General features: G+C 33.7%; 1 protein-coding gene across 1 annotated transcript; it reads left to right on the forward strand.

The window, feature by feature from the left end:
* Nucleotides 1-7049: 7049 nt before the first annotated feature.
* Nucleotides 7050-23088, forward strand: LOC108910558 (cysteine sulfinic acid decarboxylase-like). Its single transcript, XM_018715199.1, has 6 exons — nt 7050-7318; nt 10112-10340; nt 10594-10813; nt 14291-14667; nt 18430-18621; nt 22566-23088. The coding sequence occupies exons 1-6, from the start codon at nt 7050-7052 to the stop codon at nt 22743-22745; spliced, it is 1467 nt and encodes a 488-aa protein (XP_018570715.1). The 3' UTR covers nt 22746-23088.
* Nucleotides 23089-23328: the final 240 nt, after the last annotated feature.

Genomic DNA, 23328 nt, shown 5'->3' on the forward strand with positions numbered 1-23328 from the left:
AGCAAACGCATGTTTTACAAACGCTTTTTTTTAGTTATTATTTTATTTGGGTAAATTTAAATGGTAACAATGAATAAACAAAACATCAAGGATTTTATTTTTGTGCTTACTTTTGTTCTACACGTTTTACTTTTCAAGATTTCAGTACCTAAAAATGCCAGAAATTTCACCGTTTCTCGGCCACCTTAATATGTGTTATGAATTCGGACGAGTTGCTGTTTAAAAACCTTATAGTTCAACCTTCTGTGTACATTCCCGTTGCCGAGTTTTTAGTTTCTCATTTTTTCACTATTTATTAAAACAATAATAAGTAATACAATTAGGACAGAAAATGGTGGTAAGTGTCATGCTAATAACATAAGACATTTCGTGGTATTTCCTGGCATTTAGAGGCATTTTCTGGTATTTCTGGCATTTCGGGGACATTTCGGTGGTATTTAGGTCATTTTGGGGGTATTTCGGAAATTTTTCGTATCGAGGCACTTTGTGGCATTTCGGAGGCATTTTATTGTGGTGCATTTTTCTCGGGGAAGGCATTTTGATGTACAAAATCTGAACAGCGAAACACCTCGCGGATGGTGGTAACTTGATTGCTAAAACGTACGAGGAGAAAAGTAGTTTTGTCGAAACCCAACCATAGAAGCAATGACCACCTATTTTTTTCACTAAGAACTTTATTCCCCATAATATCTACCAAAAATAAATAACTAAAATTGGCATTTTTAAATTCTTTTTATCTATTCTGCAAAATGTAGATCTTGTCGAAAAACGATTATTTTTCATAAAACTTGTTTGACGTAATACACCAAGGGTAAAGCCAGACCTGTGTTATTTAGATCACTGAAACCTTGTTGTGTCAGTAGCTAAGCAACGGTTGACATTTCATATTTATAAAAAAATGAAACAAAAATGAAACTTGAGAGATAGAGAAAATATATTGAGTGTTTTTCTCTTACTGTACCTGCTCTGATTCTGTGTTGCATGCATCTATCGTTATTGTTTCCATTTATTGTAAATTGGAAAAAAGTTTCAATAAATTCCACACTTTTCATAGAAAATAGAAACCTTCTTAAAAATATCCACACAAAAGTTGTTATTTTTTTTGTACACAGCGGTGATAGGGTGTCAGTAAGGCGCAGCATGTATTTAGGACCAGTCAAAATAGTTATTGGCAGTTTCCACAATCAGTTCGTGGTCGTGATGGGCACGCGACATCGCCGGTTCGTTCCAAGATAAACAAGGAATAAATTGGATGTCTGTCATACGTTTCCAGGCTGCTGAAGGGGGATGCACTCCAGGCACACACAGATTACGTCCGCCAGATCTTGAAAAGCCACCGTATTATTGTCGCCCGCCAGAAAAGAACAAATAAATACCGATAAGCGCTCTCTGTTTGTGTATCTGCGTATTCACGACTTTAACGCGGGGTGATTCCGCTCCTGCTGCTGTTTTCGATATGTCCGACGATACAACGGGATCTGGTGCTTTACAAAAACAGCGGATGAATTTGGAATATCTAAAAATTCACGCCGATGCACATGGCTCTGACTTTATCTGGCCATAGGCTCATGCTCATTGCCGCGAAATTCCAACGGTTAGTTTAGGCCAGCGGTATTCAAACTGTGTTCCGCGGAACTCTGGCCGCAATACTACACAATTAAAAAAACGTACTCTTAAAACTAGTATTTATAAATATACTATACAGGGTGGGCCACCAGTAACGCCTCGGTCGCTAGTGACCAAACGGCAAATGTTATAGAAACCTGTTTAGGTGGGTACGTGTAGGTTGATTACGGCTACATTTTAAAAATATTTTGAAATATACAGGGTGTCCAGGAAAAGCGTACCATATCAAAGTTATGTTTTTTTAAATGGAACACCCTGTATTTTACTGCATTTTTGAAAGCACCGTAAAAAAATAGGTGAACTTTATTAAAGGTTCTGCATACCTAGGACTTACAGTTTGTGAGATATTTCAATTTTAGTGAAAATGCAGGCATAGCGTAGAAATTTAATATTAGCAATAAAAAAATAATTTTAAGGAAGCAGCTTTGGAGGGTCTATTTTAGATCCTTGAAGTTATAAATTGTTATATTTGTCGTCACTTAGTATTATACAGGGTGTTCAAAAAACTGCTGAATACTTCTCTCAACTTTAAACAGCAATAACTTGGTTATTTTAAATGGAACACCCAGTATATTTTTACTTTGGGAGTTGGGAAATTTAAAACTCTTTCAAACTGTGTATAGGTTCCCTATACCTATCTCTAACGGTATTGGAGATATTTGTGCCGTTTCGTTTTTTATCGATTTTTTTTGTAAGATGTATCCACGTGTCTTTATCGAGGTCTTTACTGAATTGGTTTGGGTTCTTCTTGATGACGTCTCTTTAAATATAAGGAGAAAAATGTGAATGCAAATAGATGGCGCACCTGCACATTTTTCATATTCAGTGAGAAATTATATAAATCGATAATTAAGTAATAAATGAGTAGGTAAGAATGGTCCATGTCAGTGGCTACCACAGGTGTCCAAACCTCTCGTAATGGACTTCTTTGTTTCGGGCTGTATAAAAATATATCTTGTACACAGTGTTCCACCTACTACTTGCGATGATATGAAGGAAAGGATTAGATATGCATTTGCCACAATCACCCCAAATATTCTAAGGAATGTGAGAATATCATTTGAAGATAGAATAAGATGCTGTATTCAAGAGAATGGTTATCAATTCGAACATCTATTAAAATTTTTCTTTGTTTCTTCTAAAAGTAAAATTTTCTTTAATAAATATTTTTCATGTTCATAAATAATTCAGTTACTTACTACAAACATATTTATACAAAATTAATAACTTTTTATAATTATTCTGCTTATAAAATAATATTTTTTATTAGAAAACTTTTTTGAATATTTTCATGATAATGATAAAAGGAACTTCTACTTTTAGAAAAAACAAAGAAAAATTTTAATTGATGTTCGAATTGATAACCATTCTCCTGAATACAGCATCTTATTCTATCTTCAAATGATATTCTCACGCAAATGCATCTCTAATCCTTCCCTCCAATATCATCGCAAGTAATAGGTGGAACATTGTATACAAGATTTTTTATATAGCTCGCAACAAAGAAGTCCATTACGGTGAGGTCTGGACACCTACGTGGCCACTGACATGCACCATTCCTACTTATCCATTTATTACTAAATTTTCGATTTAAATAATTTCTCACTGAATATGAAAAATTTGCAGGTGCGCCATCTAATTGCATCCTCATTTTTCTCAATATATTTAAAGAGACGTCATCAAGAAGAACCCAAACCAATTCAGTAAAGACCTCGATAAAGACACGTGGATACATCTTACAAAAAAAATCGATAAAAAACGAAACGGCACAAATATCTCCAATACCGTTAGAGATAGGTATAGGGAACCTATACACAGTTTGAAAGAGTTTTAAATTTCCCAACTCCCAAAGTAAAAATATACTGGGTGTTCCATTTAAAATAACCAAGTTATTGCTGTTTAAAGTTGAGAGAAGTATTCAGCAGTTTTTTGAACACCCTGTATAATACTAAGTGACGACAAATATAACAATTTATAACTTCAAGGATCTAAAATAGACCCTCCAAAGCTGCTTCCTTAAAATTATTTTTTTATTGCTAATATTAAATTTCTACGCTATGCCTGCATTTTCACTAAAATTGAAATATCTCACAAACTGTAAGTCCTAGGTATGCAGAACCTTTAATAAAGTTCACCTATTTTTTTACGGTGCTTTCAAAAATGCAGTAAAATACAGGGTGTTCCATTTAAAAAAACATAACTTTGATATGGTACGCTTTTCCTGGACACCCTGTATATTTCAAAATATTTTTAAAATGTAGCCGTAATCAACCTACACATAACCACCTATACAGGTTTCTGTAACATTTGCCGTTTGGTCACTAACGACCGAGGCGTTACTGGTGGCCCACCCTGTATAATCAGTAAATAATGTGTACGAATTTTTTTTTTTAGGTTTGGGGTTCCTTAAAATCGAAATGTTAGCCGGGTTCCGCAAGTCATAAAAGTTTGAAAACCGCTACTTCAGATGAACATTTATAAATTTGACTAATAATGAGACATTTCCAACAATTTTCCATTAAGTTATGAAAAAAAAATAAAGATACCAATATAAAAAACTTATACACAACATAAATACAGGGTGTTTCACGGTGACAGACCATTAGAATTATTTCAGAGACTACTCCCATTTGAATTTTGAAAATTTGGGATATCGGGTATTCGGACAAGCCCGTCTCAACTAAATTAATGGCGATTACGTACTACTTTCGGTTATACCGGAAGTCGCCATCAACTTGTTTATTTTAAATGGAACACCCTATATATTATTGCAATTTTGGATGGACTTTTATGAAGTTTCCCTATTCCTAAAATTAACCGTTTTTTCAAAAAAATGGAGAGAAACAGTAACTAGCTTCAAACCAACAGTAAGAACACATATTTACCTATATTATTAAAATAACAAAGGCTGTATCTGTTTTTGTTATGAAAAGATATAATTCTGATACCGCTTCAGTCTGTTATAATGTTTGATATGGATAATTATGTTGAAACAATATAGTAACACACAAAGGGACCAAAATACAATTCAATATACATGAACTGGCTACCTTTTAGCATTTTGCAAACGAATAAATATACCTACTTTATAAATTATGTTGCAGTAGGTAGAATTGTCTAGAACAATTACACTTCCTGCATTGTTTGTGCTGTTACCAGATGGTCTATAAATAAAAAACAAATACATGAAAATAAGCATAAGTTGAAAGTTATAAAAGCAACTTGTTGAAATAACAATAAAACACAACGCTATGGCCTTTAAATTAATGACAATAATTACGTGTCTTTTCAATCACAGCGGTTTGTTTTTATAAACTGTTGTTCAGCTAAACGAACAGAAAATTTTCTTTTCACCGGATCGAAAACAAGCAACAGCAAACACAATCAGAGCCAACTAAGTCTGAAAACATAGTGAGGCGACAAGCAAACTCTACAGGCATTGTGGAATCGATACTATGTGTGCTGTGACTTGAAACATTCTTTTGTTTTCAACTCAAGGTAAATTACATGGTAGCGAGAGAAGGAAAAGTTTTAATTTTAATTCTTAAAACACACAGCGAAAAAAAAAGAATTTTTTTTTTTGTTCAAGGGCATGATTGTTATAAATTTTAACCTTACTTACTGGGAAACGTTACCTTTAGGTATATTAGATTTTACTAAAGATTATTTCAGTAATCTGTTTATGAAAGAGCATATTTGTTAAAAAAATAATAAATTTACTGGTATTTAAGTGTCTATTAGGCGTAGTTAGAAATATTTTTAACAGGGCATTTAAAATTGAAAAATGCGAAAAGGTCACGTTTTAGTGTTTCTATATTTGTTTTATTCTGCCACTTGTGAAAAAATTAGTTCAGTTCTAGAGAAAATGTTCAAATTAATCCCCATTAGCGCGGATACAGGCATGACACCGACGTACACAATTTTGGCGAATATGTTGCCAAATTCCAGGTATTTCCCTAATTGTGTCAGCAGCTGCAAGTATACGGTTTCACAATTCTTCCACAGTAGCATTTGGAGTATTGTAAACCAATGACTTCAAGTGACTTCAAAGATAAAAGTCAATTGGAGTTAGATATGGTGACGGAGGTGGCCACGGCACAGGACCAAAGCGTCCAATCCATCGCTGAGGAAACATTTCATTCAAAAATGTCGTTACTTCTCAACTACTGTGTGGAGGAGCCCCATTTTGAAGATAAAGCATGTGTGGGAGAACTTGTAATGTCACATCGTCCAATACTTCAGGGAACCGGTTCTCTAAAAAGTCAGCATATGTTGGTCCATTTAGTCGTCCTTCAAAGAAATAGGGACCCACAAGTACATCGCCTATTATGCCAGCCCAAACTTTTACCGATAACCGATATTAAAAATGAGTTTCCCTAATCGCGTGAGGATTTTCATCGGCCCATATGTGCATATTATGGAAATTCAGTTCATCATGGGTAAATGTCGCCTCATCTGTTACATAAACATAAGCAGGGAAATCTACTTGATTGGCACATTGCCGTAAAAATTACAACGCATTCGTTGATCACAATCCGGAGGTAAAATTTGTTGAACTGGTTGCAGATGATAGGGGTGGAACAGCTGGCGCCTTAATATGCGATGTACGATACGAAATGAGGTTCCTACTTGTTGTATGAGTCGTCGAGTACTAATTGTGGGATCTTCGTCAAGATTTTCCAACACTGCATCTTCAACATTAAGGTTCACTTTCTGACCACGTCATTCTCCTCGAGGAATAATACTTTCTGTATCTCTCAGTCGCTGAACGCACTGTAGGATTGTATTTGCACATGGGGGGTGACGTTGCGTGTTGTGGCCACCGTTCCCGGTACAACCTAGTCGCCGCGCGCGCATTTTCTCCGGCTGCACCATTCAGTAACACCATATCGACACGTTCGGAACCTAACGTTCTTTTAGTATTACTAGTATTAGATCATACCGACTTAAATTATAAGGTTGCATCTCGGGTCGCATAAAAACATTTCTAAAGTTGAATAAATGAACTTTAATTTACAAAAAAATCTATTACAAATATCATCAGGAAGCTGTAGTTTAATTTTTATAGATTATACACATCGCACCTTGTATTTAAAAAAGAAGGTAAATAAACAACAAAAATGTGCATCAAAAGTAAATGCAACAAAATTTGACTTCTATCCAGAAAAAAATTAGTCTTCCTAAACCCCCTGGCGACGCCTATGTCCTTCTACATTTACCTACCTTTATACAGTTAGATATAGCGGATCCGAACTGAATTAGATTTGGGCCCCATAAAATTCACCATTATTGCGTTGCATCGTTAAAGTAATTAATTTAATTAGGAAACTCCTAATAATAAAATTGCCGTTGGAATATAAAAAGATTATAAAGCGAACTGCCGTCAGTTTGGTTCCACCTAGTGCATTGCAGCATTGTGCATAATGAGCGACTTCTTTCCCGTTGCCGAAGTAGAAAAACATGGCGAATTCTTGAAGGACGTCGTGGAACTTTTGTTCAAGAACATAGTCTTCACTACACGGCAAGACAAGGTCCTGCTCTGGCAAACCCCCGAACAGCTGGAGGAACAGTTCGATTTCGGCCTAAACCAGTATGGGGAATCGCAGGAGAAACTAATAAGTCTGTTGAGGAACAGCATTAAGTTCAGTGTTAAGACCGGTCATCCCTATTTTATAAATCAGCTCTATTCCGGGTAAGTACAGAGATAGAAATGTCTATGACGGAGTTGTCTGCTATTACGATAAAAACTTTTAGTAATGTCTTGGAACTAAGCTCAGTTCTGGGAAGTATGTATAAAACACAGTTCTTTTAAGATGTTGGTACATTGTATCAATGTATCCACAACTGAAATAGTCATAAGAAGTTTGCGTTAAAGCTCGGCTGGAACTATATAACTAGTTGTACAGAAATGAACAGTTTTCTTGCGGAGTTTCTTTCATTTACTTTAAACTTTTCTGTTCTCTTTGCCAAAATAAACCAGTAGGAAGACATTATGTATATTGTTTTCTATACAACATTTAAATATAATTTCTAATTATTCCACGACATAAATAGTATAAAAGATTTTTGAAGTATTATTTTCATTGTAGGAAGAATGTACTAATAAGTTTTTTGGTGATTAAAATGAATAGCAATCAAAACTGTTAAAACTTATTGAGAATTTCTGGATTCTTTTAATTGCCCTTTTTTTCAAAAACAACAGTCTGTCTGAGGTGCTACAAACGTTGTGTAAAGACTTGTAAACCCTTCTCACGGTCCCAAAAACGTTTTTTGGTATTACTAATATAGCAAGTCAGTAGGTGTTTTAAAAAAATATATTTTATTTGCAAAAATTATTTCTGCCAATTCAGTTTTCACTCTATTTTTTTACTCTTCAAATATCTTGTAAAATCCCTGTAAAGGCCTTTTTAAAATAACCATATAGAAAAATGAATAGATTTATTATTTAAATCAATGGTTATGGACCCGACATAAATAATAAGTCCTCGAATTTACAATATACACAAGAATTTAAAAAATCGGTTCCGCCAAACTTTACGAAGTTTTTACATGTTTTGAATAATATTGGGATGACTATCAATTTCCCAGTTGATTTTGCATTCCGATCAGCTCGTATTCCTATAAAAGTTTTACCATAAAAAATTAAGTGGCATTCCAATTTCTGGCGTTTTTTTACATAAATCTCATCATGAATAAAATGAACCATATTTCCATTTATATGATGTATTTAAATGTAAAATCATATTTTGTATAGGGTGAACCGTACTTTTCTTTTTGTTGCAATATATGCCTTTAGGGAATAAAATGTAGACATATGTAAAACGTTCTGCAAAATCAGGTTATGCACTCACAAAAACAATTCAATATCAATTGGAGAAAGTGTGGCGAAAAAACTGATTTTTTAATAAGAAAAAAAATCCTCTTGCATTTTTTTTACACAATGTTTCATGTGTAATTGTCATTAATTTATTCAACTTAATTAATCTTACCAGTACTTCTTTCTAACTTTATTTTCCTCCTCTTTTTTTATTCGTTTCCATCAACCTGGAATCTAACAGAAGGATCAGTGGTGAGATTAAATGCTGTTAATAGCAATTTCTATGCAATCAATAATTATCATATCATACATATCATGTATGTAGGAAAAAGCAGATAAATTAGCACGTACGTCTATAGCAGAACCTACAACATCGGCAGAATCGAAATCCCTATTGGAAAAATATCAATATACAGTACCAAACGTTTCGAAGAACCCATACGATAACACAAAAAAAAATATAATAAAGATTAACAGAACCACACCTTGTTGTTCACAACAACAAGGAGAACCACACAAACAGCATTTCATGTTAACAACATTAAAAACAATCAGGCGTGCAATCACCATCGAAAATTTAAAAGACCTTCCCATCAACTATAATATATTTTTAACTGAACATCCTGCATTATGTGATGACTTTGAAGCAAGTGGAGATTTAGAACTAATTTATGATGATGAAGATGGAAAGAGAAAGGTGGGAAATGACGTTTGTTCCACAAATTCCACAGTGGCAATACTATAGCAAACGAAATGTTTGAAATAAGCTACCATCAGAATCATTTAGTTTCAGTCAGTGTTCACAGAACTAAGGACTGAAAGTGATGACATTCGAAAATACATAGTAGAGATTTAGTGACAATTGAAGACGATGAAAACGAGGGGAAAAAGGAAGACGATAATGCACCGAAATTAATAATTAATACTATAGTTTGTTCATCAACAGCATCATTGCAGTCAAAAACTGGTAATGATTCACTAGAAACTACGATCAGAACTACTCAGCCTCAGTCTCTTATTTTGAAATTGAGATAAACATCGAAAGGTTTTCTGATCCCACCGACCACGTCAATTGCTGTAGTAGCTGATACGTTGAATTTCAGTCTCCAAACTGTGACTATCTCGTGTTGAATGTTTCAGCTACGGAAAGAATTGGTGTGGTCAATCGGAACAGAAGTACCAGCTACTACAACTGGTATGTTCGATCGTATCAAAAAACCATTCAATGTCTATTTCATTTTCAAAGCAAGGCTCAACATATAGTGCTTCTCATTATTGAAACTGATGGCTCTGTAACAATTGTTGTTTTGAAAATAATAGGGATGAAGAAGACGAAAGAATAGAAGAGAAAAGTGATATGCTACGACTATACCAAAAATAAAATATTTGTAATATTGAACACAGTGTCATAAATTTAAGTTAAGATGCTTTAACATTTACGTTTTCGTTCACGGAGGCACTATTCTAAATTCTTCCAGGTGCATAAATTGCATGTTATTATATTGTAGGTTACTTTAATAGGTATTCGTTTAGTTGCGAATTTAAAATTCATTCATTCACGATAAAATTAAGAAAATAGCCGCTGGCCCTTCAACAAATTCCGCATTAACCCACGAAGCTAATACCCCACTATTTGTATTCGATTATTATCTGAGGATTTTTCCTCAGATTGGACCCCTACGGACTGGCAGGTCAGTGGCTGACTGATTCACTCAATGCCAGCGTGTACACATACGACGTTGCTCCCGTGTTCACCCTTATGGAGACTCATGTACTGGAGGAGGTTTGCCGGATGATAGGGCCGGGGTGGGGGGACGGATTGTTTTGCCCCGGAGGATCTTATGGTAATGGGACAGCCCTAAACTTAGCCAGGTTTGAACGTTATCCGGATGTTAAGGTAAGGGACTATTACAGAGAACTGAGTTAGCTAAAAAAATGTAGACGTTTAATTGGTTTTACTTACAGCATAGTCATAATTAATTGAAAATTCTTGCAGTCTTTTCATAACTCAAAACGTGGTGTAATTTACATATTTCAGAAATATATTCATCTTGGCTTTGATTTTAAGGAGATATAAATGTTCTTTTCCGGTCGAATGTAGCCTATAGATACTTCTTTCTGGGTTAAAACTGAGACACTGTATTTTTTAGAAAAAAGGCACCAATTATATCCCAAGACTAGCTATCTTCGCATCAGAAGAATGCCACTACTCCTTGCACAAGTACGCATCATTTCTGGGAATAGGAGAAGATAATGTTTTTTCCGTTCGAACAAATGACGTGGGTGAAATGATCGTTGAAGATTTAGAAACGAAGATAGAGCAGCAAATAGAAGAAGGAGCAGTTCCCCTTGTGGTAGTAGCTACATTTGGTATGATATTAGAGTCCATAGTGCTCCTCTAATCTCAATTTTAATGTCCATCTGTTCCGCGAGTACAAAAATTACTTCTGTACTAAATACTACTAACTGGTAAATAGGTCTGGTGAATATAGTTGTTTAATGGAGGTTTTATATTATACATGGTGATTCAAAATTCAGTACACAGAATTTAGGGGCGTATTTTTGAAGATAAAATAAGACTTTTTTCCTGGGTCCACAAATGCTTAGTTTTCGATATACAGGATATTAAAGTTTTTTATTTTTTTATTTTTTAGGAATAATTTCCAATTTTGAAATTTGAATGTTGGCATATAACTTGGAGTACCTACCGGGGTTTTTGATGCAGCAGTGTCATTGGCAATGACATATTTAAATTTAGCATCCTAAAAACCCCTGTATCCCAAGTTTTATACCAACATTCAAATTCGTTTGGAAATTATTCTTAAAAACTCAAAAAAAATAAAAACACTTTAACATCCTATATATCGAAAACTAAACAATTGTGGGCACACGTTTATAGGAAAAAAAAATATTTTGACCTCAAAAATACGCCCCTAAATTCTTTGTACTGAATTTTGAATCACCCTATATATTTAAATATATGAGCAGCTGAAACAAGATGATTTGGTCGGGCTATGGCACTTTTTTATAACTCTAAAGAATTCTGGCCTGTTGAGGCTCTCACTGTTTATTCATTAATTTGCAATTGCAACAAATTTGCTACTATTCATGCTATAGATACGCTTTTTCAGTGGACAAAATCTTGCGATTTCTTTAAACTCGATCTCATTCGTTGTCAGCATTTTAATTGTCCTCATCTGTGTCTGCTCTGGTCTTGAAATCCCATTCACAATGTTCTTCTTATTCCCATCTCTCTAAAGCCTGATTAGCTACACTTAAAGAATGTTGAATGCTGGAAAACCATCTTAGATCCCTCCGTCACCTGCTCTTCTATTTCCTTCAATGTTCTACGCCTTGATACTCAGCATATCCTGATAGTGTTGGTGTTTTTCAGTTCATTTAGCAATTACAAACAGGCCCACACAAGTTTTGGACACAAGCTATCTGAGCTTAAGACTTTTCTTGTAGTCATTTTCGAAGTGGAACTCTAAATGAAGATGGGTCATGGACACACTCTTCCTAATCCTGCAATGAGCAATTTATGACGCAATTTCCAGACGCAGACTTTGACTACGATACTTTCTTAAACCGGAAATATAGTATTGTCAAAATATTTCAAACCAACATTGCATTTGCAAAGGAAAATCCACGAAACGACCAATTGTCGATTGTTATGTCATTGGATACATTTTTTATAATGCTGTTTTATCCTTAAGGAAAAACTGAACTGTCTTTGTTTATTTTACTCTAATTAAAAAAAGCTATTATGGGTCCACATCATGTACATACTTGTTTTCATCGTAAATTTCATACATTCAGTTCAAGTTATAGTCTGTTTAGAAATGGAAGAGAGTAATAAAAGCTCATTATGTATGCAAATCGTAAATAAATGTAGTACTGGTGCTTATATTCAATATTTTTATACTATGTATTATCGGTATAGGATGAGGTGTACTTTTAAAAAAACTTTGTGCGATCGGACTGTACTAAATTGTAGCAGGTAGCTGAAATTTAATTCCCGACAATCCGTCTTTGTCTATGCCGCTTCAATTTCTCGGTCCATTTCTCTAAGTAAACAATATAAAAACAGCATTTCAAAACATGAGGCTACTTTAAGCATCATAACCGGGTTGAGAGGGTTTTTAGTAATTCAAATAAAATTATTCAATATTATTATCAAAATATTTATTTAAATTTAATGAATAGACTTTTATTCCACACAAAAATATATGTATTTTGAAAATTCAAATTATGGTGAGTAAATATAGTGTTGTATAAATGTACAATAAAGAAAATAAAAAAGTAGGTATATTAAAATTCATCCTCTGAATATTCTGATGAATATTCTTCTCCTAGATTGATAACGATAGGTTCCACAGTAACGTCAATTAAATTATCGAGTTCCCACATTTTCTTCTCTTCTTTTTGTACATGATGTATACATCTTTGCCAGATATCTGCAGTTATTCGTTCCAAGGAATTTTTTAACAAAATTTTCACGTCACTTAATTTAAACGTCGTATTATTTCGCGCTACATCTCCTTTTACCTGCGCCCAGACTAATTCGATTGGGTTAAGTTCACAGTGATAAGGTGGTAACCGTAGTACCGTTATTTGGCGATTTGTTGCCATTTCATCGATAACATATTTTTTCTGATCTTTATTAAGATTGACAAGTGTCAAAAGTTCCTTTTTCACCATATTTGTTTCAAAAGAAATGTTTTTTCCGGATAACCATTGAATTATATCGGCTTTCCTCCAAGCAGTCGTACGCGTCCGCTCGGTCTGCTGTGGTAACTGGCATTATCCATGACAGTTAAAGACCCCGGAGGAATAAGATCGAACATCTGTGTAAAATACTCTTCGAAAACATCTGCGTTCATGTCTTCGTGATAGTCACCTGTATTTTTAGATTCAAATAAAAGTAAACCGCCATCTATAAAACCACTGGCACTACCTATATGTGTCACTATTAATCTTCGCCCTTTACCTGAAGGTGCCTTGAACCCTATTGAAAGTCCATCCAAAAATGGTTGTCGAAAACTTTTTACATTTTTATCTTGCCATATTTTTGTTGCAGTATATTATCCCTCGTTGATCCAAGTTTCGTCTAGATAATAAATATTCCTCCCTTCTTCACGGAATTTTCTAATTGATCTTAAGTAGGATCTTCGCCAATAAATAATTTCATCTTTATCGATAAGAACTGACTTCCTGTTCTGCTTTTTCCAGCAAAAATTCAACTCTCGTAAGACGGCCCATAATTTGCTTCTACTGATTTTTGGCAAATCGTTGTCCTCTGAAAGTTCACTTAAAATTTTGTTTAGCGTTGGTATGTCTTTTTTAAAATAAAATGAATGTACTTTAGTCACTAAACACAAGTCGAATTTTACTCTACTGCACTAGCACGTCTTCGTATATTCAGCTCTAAGAGTGGATTGATATGTCACAATACACTGGCTCCTGCCCTATGATGTATCCAGTAAAATATACTAATGTACACCCATTACCTGTTTAGTGTTACCCGATAATTACCTGAAACGAAATATTATCACGCCCATGGCCGGTTTTTATCTCGGGGTTTTAATACTCTCTTTCATTTCCAAACAGAGTATAATTAATTTAAAAAACAATTTTATTTAATGCCATCCTTAACTTCCCTTACAACTCTATTGCGGCTTAGGGATTTTTAGTTGATAGCGCCAATTGTGCAGTGTGGGTTGCCTATACTCCACGATCTCATAGCTTGTAATCATTATGATGGCTCTGTACTATCTCTTATACATCCTAAACGAGTTCATATTATCTAAAAACATATTAAATACTTTTAAAAATCTTTCTCTGAAGGGACGACGGTAAGAGGTGCCTTCGACCCCGTCGACCAAATAGCCGACGTTTGCAAGAAGCACAGCGTGTGGCTGCATATAGACGCGGCGTGGGGCGGCGGTCTCATTTTCTCGCAAAAACACCGTTCCAAGCTCAATGGCATAGAACGGGCGAACTCCATAGTCATTAACCCGCACAAGTTGCTGGCCGTTCCACAGCAGTGCTCGATGCTGCTGGTCAGAGACAAGGGGATCCTGCACAAATGCTTCTCCAGGGGTGCCGAGTATCTGTTCCAGAAGGATAAGCACTACGATAAGGCGTACGACGTGGGGGACAAGTACTTGCAGTGTGGGAGGAAGTGCGACGTTTTCAAGTTTTGGTTTATGTGGAAAGCCAAGGTAGGTGATCTTTGCCTCGGGCGTCAGAAGTGGGATTGTCTTTGTTTTATCATGTTCAGTATCAAAAAACTATTGAAAATAGTCCAGGGAACCAAGGGCTTCCCCTCCGAATTTTTTCGAATCGAACGGATTGACGTGATGGACTGTAAGTAGAAAATAGCTCAAGAAACAAAAATTATATAGTGCCGATGAGCGCTTTTGCCCGGGGGCGTGAAAAATAAAATATTGAAAGTAACCCCAGGAATCGATAAAGCAATAAATTTTAAGCAATATTGTCTGAGTTATTGGTGATTGAAAATGTACATTTTTGTAAAGAAAAAGACGTTTTTCAGTAGTTTTTCTCGAATAACTCGGAGAATAGACATTCCATGAAAAAAAAAACATAAACAAGAAAATGAAGCTTATAGAAAAGGAAAAAGGTTTAGTATTTTTCATTTATGTAGGTGCAATAGGTGCTGAGATACGGCTGGTTGAAGATACTTTTTTCATGTCCGCCAGGAACTAAATTGAAGGCATTTAACTTAAAATAACTAAAAAAAAATCAATGTTTCAAGAAAAATGCACCGACATTTTGTAAAGTATTTTAAAACATCTTTAAAATGGAATTGACTTTGAGTCGTTAGCATAAAAATTAACGAAGTTATGATCAAAATAAAACTGTTAATTCGCTTTTTCGGAAAAGAAATTAGTACAAAAATTTATGAATTGTACAGGTGATTTAAAATTAAAGGTACCTAATCCTTCTACAATTTACATTTTTTATGTGCTAACAATTTAGTATTATACAAGTTTAAGCGGTTTAGAAAGCATATTTTTTAAAATATTACGTTTTTATTGAAAAAGGTATTTTTTAATTTCAGAAAAAAACATATTTTTGGAAATAACTTTAAAAACAAAAAAGGTACTAAAAATATTCAAGAGTATAAAAGTTTAGATTTTTTTTTCACAGAATGTTTTGTTTTTTTTATTTGTGTAGGACAAAAATGAACAGAGATGTCGTTGCTAGAAGTTTTCATCTGAGGGCGAAGGTCATGTTTTCAAACCTTTTAACCTCAAAAAACTTAAAAATAACGCTTTAAAATATATTCAATTTTAGAGTACTTTTAGATGTTGAAATTTTCCGTAAAATCGTTTTTGGATCGTATTAATTAATATTTTGGTTATCCACAACTTTGGAGCATTAATATGTATACATAATAAAATAATATATACAGGGTGCGGCATTGGTGCGTCGAAATACGATATCTGTAGAAGATATCAAAAAAAGTTATTTACAACAATTGTAGCCAACTTAAAACTGTACATTTTAAAATGTTGCATGATGTTACGTATTGCCAGGGTGAACCAAACATACTATTTTTTAAATGGGACAGCCTATATATTATTTCAAATTTAGATTAACCTCATCTCTCCCATGCTTTCAATATAGGGTTTTATTTTGTTATATAGGGTATTTCAAAAGTTATGGTCAAGTGTATACGAGAATCATTCCCATTTCAGCGTCCTGTATATCCTAAACGGAACAACATAACAATAATTTTTTTCATTTTTTAAAGCATTCCCTAAAATCATTAATTTCTGAGATATTTACCATTATTTAATAACAAAAACAGAGTTTTTAAAAAAATCATATTAGGTATAACAAGTTAGTTAATATTATAATAATTTCGTCTTAACAACGGATAGTTTGTAATAACAATTTGTCACACTATCATTTGCCCACGGCCAACTTGTTATAATAGGAATTTTTTAAAAACTCTATTTTTGTTATTATGGTAAATATCTCAGAAATTAATGATTTTAGGCTATAGCGAATGCTTTACAAAAATGAGAGAACATAAAGTGTATTTTCAGTTTCTAAAATAAAATACCTGGTGATTCATTTAAAATAATTGAGAAAGTTATGTGCTCAAGTTTTGATTGTGAATTTGAAATAATATATAGGGTGTCCCATTTAAAAAATAGTACGTTTGGTTCACCCTGGTAATATGTAACATCCTGTATATATGACAAAAATTTTAAAATGTGCAGTTTTAAGTACAATTTTTGTAAATAATTTTTTTCCTATCTTCTATGATAAAGGAGATATCGTACTTCGACGCACTAATGCCGCACCCTGTATATTTGAAAATTTGAAATGATGACTTTTTGCATGAAAAAAATTTTGAGAAATAATTATTTTGAAAATTGCATAAATTAAAGTAAATCGCGAAAAAGAAAATTATGAAAAAAATATGTTATTTTGCATTGTTTATTGGATTATAATAATTTGTGATTGGGAGTGTTTTTTGAGAATTTAAACAATGCTATAAATTATAAATTGTATTATAAACAAGTAAAAGAATTGAACTTATCCTGTTTGTACTATCAAATCATTTCAAACTGTTAAAAACCATTTTTCTTTAATATTTTATTATAAGGGGTAGTTTTTTAAAGATTGAAATATTGTAATAAATTATTTATAATGTCAAAAACTATTGAAAATACTTCTATCTATAATATATAAACACGCTATAAAAATATTCTAAGGTCAAAGAAACTATTAATTTTATATTTTTATCATTAAAGGTGGTTTTTAAGGGTTGAAACTTTATAAAAATAACCCACAATATAAAACAATGTTTATTCTATATATTAAGATATGATTTTAGTGTATATAACATCTTTTTTAAATTTATTCAATTTTTTAGCATAAGGGGTGGTTTTCATCCCCTAAAAATAAGAAGCGCATATCAAGCATGTATAACTTTTCATCTAGGGTGAAATAAGCTCAATTCCAAATTTTCTTAAAAATCGGATCTATCCGAAAGTATTCGGAGGTTTTACCCTATTTTTCTCTTCGTTCCTTAGACTATAAGGGTTGTTTTCATGCTTTTTGGGAATTAAAGCGATATTAAAATGTGTTGCATCTTATATGTATGACACAAAAGCCTTAAACGACATTTGTCATAAGTCTGTCCATTTCAAAGAAGAAGAAGAGTGTTATTATTGTTTAGGCATTGATTTTTCTCAAAAACAATTATACAGGGTGGTTTGCGTAAGAACCGAACAGAGCGGGGGGCATGTAGGAGAACCCAAAATATGGTGATTTAACGCAACTTACCTTTATACTGCAGCTTACCTTTATACTAAGCTGCACTGCAACTTACCTTTATTCTAAGCTGCACTGCAACTTACCTTTATACTAAGCTGCACACCTGAGAAGGCCTTGAAAATGGGGTTTCAAATATCGAAAAAATCAAGGTCTTAGTTATACTTGAACTTAAAACCAAAGAAAAACCAAAATTAATACACGATGTGAGTGTAAGTAGAGTTCAATTGAAACATTTTGAAGGGTTGATAAGAGATGATGCACCATTAAAATGTGACAGAATCTCTGACTGACTGACTTAAAAAATTATTACTTTGTCTTATGGGGAATTTAATTCTAAAACTTTTCTTACTCTTATCAGTTTTCAAAAAACTTTGCAGTCTTCAACAAAAACACGAACATTCCTTTAAAATTAATGACATTGTGACTGAATCACCCTGTATATTATCAAAACAACTAAAATTGGTGTTCACCTATTGGGCCAAGGGGGCACTATAACTTCGAGTCTCCGAACCATCCTCGACTTTAGCCTAAACTTCCTCTAACAAGAAGGCAAACGAGCCTCAAACAATGTTCCAGAAAAGTGATATTTGTTTTGTCCGCATACGCGCCACTCACCTTCCGATAATATCCCTGTGAAAATAAGGTCTGAAAGCTTTTTTCGATTCCAGGGGTCCTCCGGTTTTGCAAGTCATATCGATGCCCTAATGGACCTGGCGGAATATTTCGAAGAGCAAGTAAATAACCGGTGCGAGTTCGTGATGGTCTCCAAAAGGCAGTATATGAATGTTTGCTTCTGGTATTTGCCGAGGTACCTGCGGGGGAAAGTGAATTTTCTGGAGCACAGTGCCCAGCTGCACAAGGTAGGCCTCAGTACAATAGTTCTTTGGTAAATAAAATATTTTATGCGGCTTGTTATCCAAAACGTGGGGACGCCTTTGGTGTGGTTAAAAGCCAGAGTTTATCTACTTAGAGAACTTCTCAAAAGTTAATATAATAAATAAAAACACAATCAGGCGTGTGTTATGTCTATTATGCAATTCCTCTACAGAGTTAATTTCTGTAGAGTAGACCACATTCTTCATATGGCCCCACAGATAAAAGTCTACGGGATTGAGGCCTGGGGGCCTCGGTGGCCAACTAATAGACGCGTCTTAACCTCGACCAATCCATCGCTGCGGAAAATTGTTATGAAGCCATTGCCTTACAGCTAAAGTATAATGCGCGGGAGCTCCATCGTGTATATATACTAGCTATGCCATCATAGTTGGAGAGGTATATCTTCCATCGATACAAATAAATGGTTCTCTAAAAAGTTCAAATACTGCTGTCCATTTAAATGTCTTGGCAGTATAAAGGGCTCTATTAAATATTCTCCTATAATACCCACCCACACGTTAACAGCAAAATTGGGTTGATAGCGTCCAACCTTTAAAGCATATTGGTTTTGATCTGCCCATTGAAGCATATTATGGTAATAAAAACACAATTCCTTGTGAATAAAGCTTCGCCAGTAAACAATATTTTTGCAGCAAATTCAGGTTGACGCTGAATTTCACGTTGTATTCTTCTGAAAAATCTTACTCGTAGAAGATAATCTCCTGGTAAAAGCTATTACATTCTTGCGAAATGATATGCATGTAATCCATTTTTCTGTAAAATTGGTGATATACTCGATCGTGATATTCGTAATTGACGCTTCTCTGATGCTTTTGCTAGGACTTCCTTCAAACAAATCCAAAATGACTAGTTCTTGTTCAACAGTTATTCCATTTCCTCTTCCGGCATTTCTAGTAATTTTTTTTAATGATCCTTGTTCCACTAATAGTCTGTACACCTCTGCGAATGTCCGAGTGTTTGGAATTTGGCGATTGGGAAATGTTTGCCTGTAAAATATCCGAGCACGATTCGAATTTCCTCTACGTTCTCCATATATCAAATGCATATCTGCATATTCGTGATTCCTAAAAACGTTCTGCATCTTATTAACAACAGTAATTATTAGATTAGGCACAATTCGTTTAACAAGACCGGTGAAGCAGTTGAAAACTATGGAACTGATTAAGACTCCCACAACAATTAAACATTAAAATGGCACACGCCCCCTATGTGTTTTTATTTATTGTGGTTTCCAGTTTGAAAGGGTGATGATTGATAAGAAATATTTTTTACTCAGAAAGTATTAATTTTTTGGAAAAATTGAAAAAGCAACAAACGTTTCTAGATTTATAGAGTCACACAACACCGTAATTTTAATTTTGATCCACAGCCAGCTAGAAAAAAGTTACATGGAATTACGGGACAGCCTGTATATTAGTTAATATTTAATAAATCATTTAAAAATTTTTGTTTTTGTTAGAAACGGTAGAATGTTTGGTTTTCAATGTTCGATCAAAGTTATATCAAAAAATATGATGATTTTAAAATAACACCTTGCTAAGTTATACAAATGCAATCTGTTTCACTAAATTTAATTTTTCATTGTCAAAGCTTACAATGTAGATTCAGTGGAACACGTACTATTTATTACCCCTAAAAAACTGATCCCCACTTGAACTTACTTCCTGTATTATTATGAAGCTCAAATAGTATGAAACTCCATTATTAACTTGACATTATTTCCATAGTTCAAAAATTGCAAATAGAATATTCCTGTGGATCAAGTTTATTCCTGACGGAATTTCAAATTGAAATCTATTGGAAACTAAATTTTTCGACGGAACAACCATAAAATAAAACTCATTTTCTAAGTTGATAGCTGCAAGAAAAATATTTGTTACAATTGGACTCCATATTCTTTCTAAAGGGACAAAGATAAAAAAATATTAAAATACAATGTTTTCTATCATTTTTAGAATATTTTTCGTTTTTTGCATAGCGTTATAGGAACTCTCACTACTGTTACACCACTGTTCAAACACCCTGTGAAGGAGTTTGATGGATAAATTTGTGATTTAGTTATGCTACAAGTAGGGCATCTAAAAGCGCATTTCTATTTCTGAGTAAATTTTCATAGCAAAATAAATTACAGTAAAACTACTTTATAGTCTTCCCGAGGTCAGTTGAACATGTATAAAAATGCCTAGTAATAAAATTTAATGAGTCATAGGCGTCCCTAAAAAAAGTTTTCTACTTAAGGTAAAAAATAATAATTTATATATAATGTGTAGAAAATTTCTATTATGTTCATTTCTCCAACAACATATTTTAATTATTTATGCCCTCAAACAATTTTATTATATTGATGATAAATTTTGGTTATGACATCAAAAAACATTTACACTTTCATTAAAATATATTACTGCAAGACAAGAACCAACGGGAAGGTATGAACATATCCTTGTCAGGAAAGGATGAGGAAAGGTTGTTAGTTTAGGATAGAAAAATTATTAAATAAAAATAATCAACAATAAAATAATTCCGCATTGCTGCACTGCACTGCTAGGCAATTTGTCAACAACTGAAATTTATGGCCGGTCGCCTAGTGCGGCTGTGTTTGTGCGCCGTTTGCCGCACGCGCGTTCTCAACTGGGAATATACATTTCTACCACCTCTACGTTTAGTTCGACCAGACCTGTATGTGAGTATGGCTAAATAAATATAGGACCAAGTTTTTCAAATATTTCAGTGCCGAGTTGCTGCGTAGCGACCGAACTTGGTACATACTGCCTAGCTCGTTGGTCTTCCATTGAGATCAAAAAGACTATACCAGCAAATTTATATTAAATTTTTAATTTGTACAAAAAGCCTCAAACTTCGGGTAAACACACTGTTACCCGATTTACGCAACATTTTAAATGTTATTCCTTAAATAACCGCCTTCCTCTTGGCAACGTTAAGTTCGAAGTTGATGAGATTTTCATGTAAATATGAGCGAATATTTGTATAATGTTAAATGTACTTATTATCTTTCCAGTTTTCCTTACTCTGTTTACCTCCCTATTTCTTCCCGCCATCGATTTTCTCTTACCGACATTTCTCTGCTTACAGACCCCTTCACTTTGTTTACCCAGACCGTTAAAAATATAGAATAATACGTCAACTGGCAACTCTGACAATTGGCTATATAATTGTTTCAGAAAAATTGAATTACCAGCTTCTGTCTGATCAACGTACATAAAATAATAAAAACTAAATACTTTTAAAGTCGTTTTCTAAAGTATTATTTCCAAAACACAATTAGTCAGGCCATATAAGCATAGATTTTGGTTATTTTATTCCTTTTAATTTCCGAATATCGACAACTAAACAGCAAAACCTAACAGTAATATTCAGTATAGTTAATTTTATTATTTGCCTTTTGTTAAGTGCAGTTGCTATACTTTACCCAGAGATACATTCATATTATGAATAGAAGAGAGAGAGATTAACACAGGTGGTGATACTGACAGTGATCGAAACAAGTTTTATATTTATCATGTCTACTAATCGTCACTACATATTTTATTAAAAAGGTATAGGAATATATTATTATGTATTTTTATTTTAATCGTATACTGTTGTAATATATTTTATGTATTTTTTAATTGTGGACACAATGCATAAGTAAAGCATTATTTACTATGTCAATTAGTTCTTGAAATAAATCCAGTAAGGATTGTTCTCCTAAATCTATTAATGTACTTTCCTTGAACACCAGAGCACCCTGTACATTTAGCAATCACTCAATGCCAGTAAATCAATACCCCAGTCTCTCTAGACACCTTTCAGTGTTGCTGAAAAACATACGCTGCCCCTTCAGTTCATTGCAGTACTCTCTGCTGCTTCCATAAGCTTCTCAAACGTAATTCGTATTCCTTTCTTGCAGGTGGCGCCACAGATCAGGGCCGTCATGGTCAAACACGGTTCTGTAATGTTGGGTTACCAACCCCTGAAACAATTCCCTAACTTTTTCAGGTTCGTCTCGCAGAATTCTTCGTTGAATAGGAAGGACGTTGATTTCATTTTGGACCACATAGCTGAAATAGGCGATGCACTTTTCAAGTAGAATGGTATTTAGTCCGTTGCAGTTTTATACCTGATAGTTTAGTTGCAGATTCATAGATGGATGCTGCAATAATGTTTAGGTTATAATTTTTGGATTTTGTAGTATTCTGTAAGACTGAGCAACTGTAATTATAGAATCTAATGAATTTACAGTTTCAAGTTTCAGAAGGTGCCTTTATGTTTCATGCAAGGGAGACATTTTGAATTGTTTGTTTAATTTAAAATTAGTACAATGTGTCAACTGCTATAGAAAAGTCTGTATTTCGAATTTGAATTATATATTTATAAAATAATACTCGTATATCTAGTACACCATGTTTCTTTTTAGCAAAAATTATATTAAACTTATGTCAATTATTAGATTATTACTGAACGTAGTGTGAGAATTATATTACATTGAAAACACTGCGAATTTTTACTAAACTGTAAAACGTAATACTTACATTTAGATGTTTTTATCTGGACTTCGAGCAGAGGAAGACAGGATAGGTGGGAGTATTCAAACAATTCTTAGTGATATGTTCATTAAAACGTATTTAATTTCGGTAATAAACTTTTGTGTTGTTTAATGTGGTGGACAAACA

The sequence above is a fragment of the Anoplophora glabripennis genome, unplaced genomic scaffold (genome assembly GCF_000390285.2).
Source record: "Anoplophora glabripennis isolate ALB-LARVAE unplaced genomic scaffold, Agla_2.0 scaffold319, whole genome shotgun sequence".
NCBI lineage: Eukaryota > Metazoa > Arthropoda > Insecta > Coleoptera > Cerambycidae > Anoplophora > Anoplophora glabripennis.

What these genes read in the sequence shown, in the direction of transcription:
- LOC108910558 (XM_018715199.1), top strand. Translation starts at nt 7,050, where the DNA reads ATGAGCGACTTCTTTCCCGTTGCCGAAGTAGAAAAACATGGCGAATTC. An exon ending in AACGTTATCCGGATGTTAAG is followed by an intron (nt 10,341 to 10,593) that starts GTAAGGGACTAT and finishes TGTATTTTTTAG; the next exon opens with AAAAAAGGCACCAATTATAT. An exon ending in ACAGTGCCCAGCTGCACAAG is followed by an intron (nt 18,622 to 22,565) that starts GTAGGCCTCAGT and finishes CCTTTCTTGCAG; the next exon opens with GTGGCGCCACAGATCAGGGC.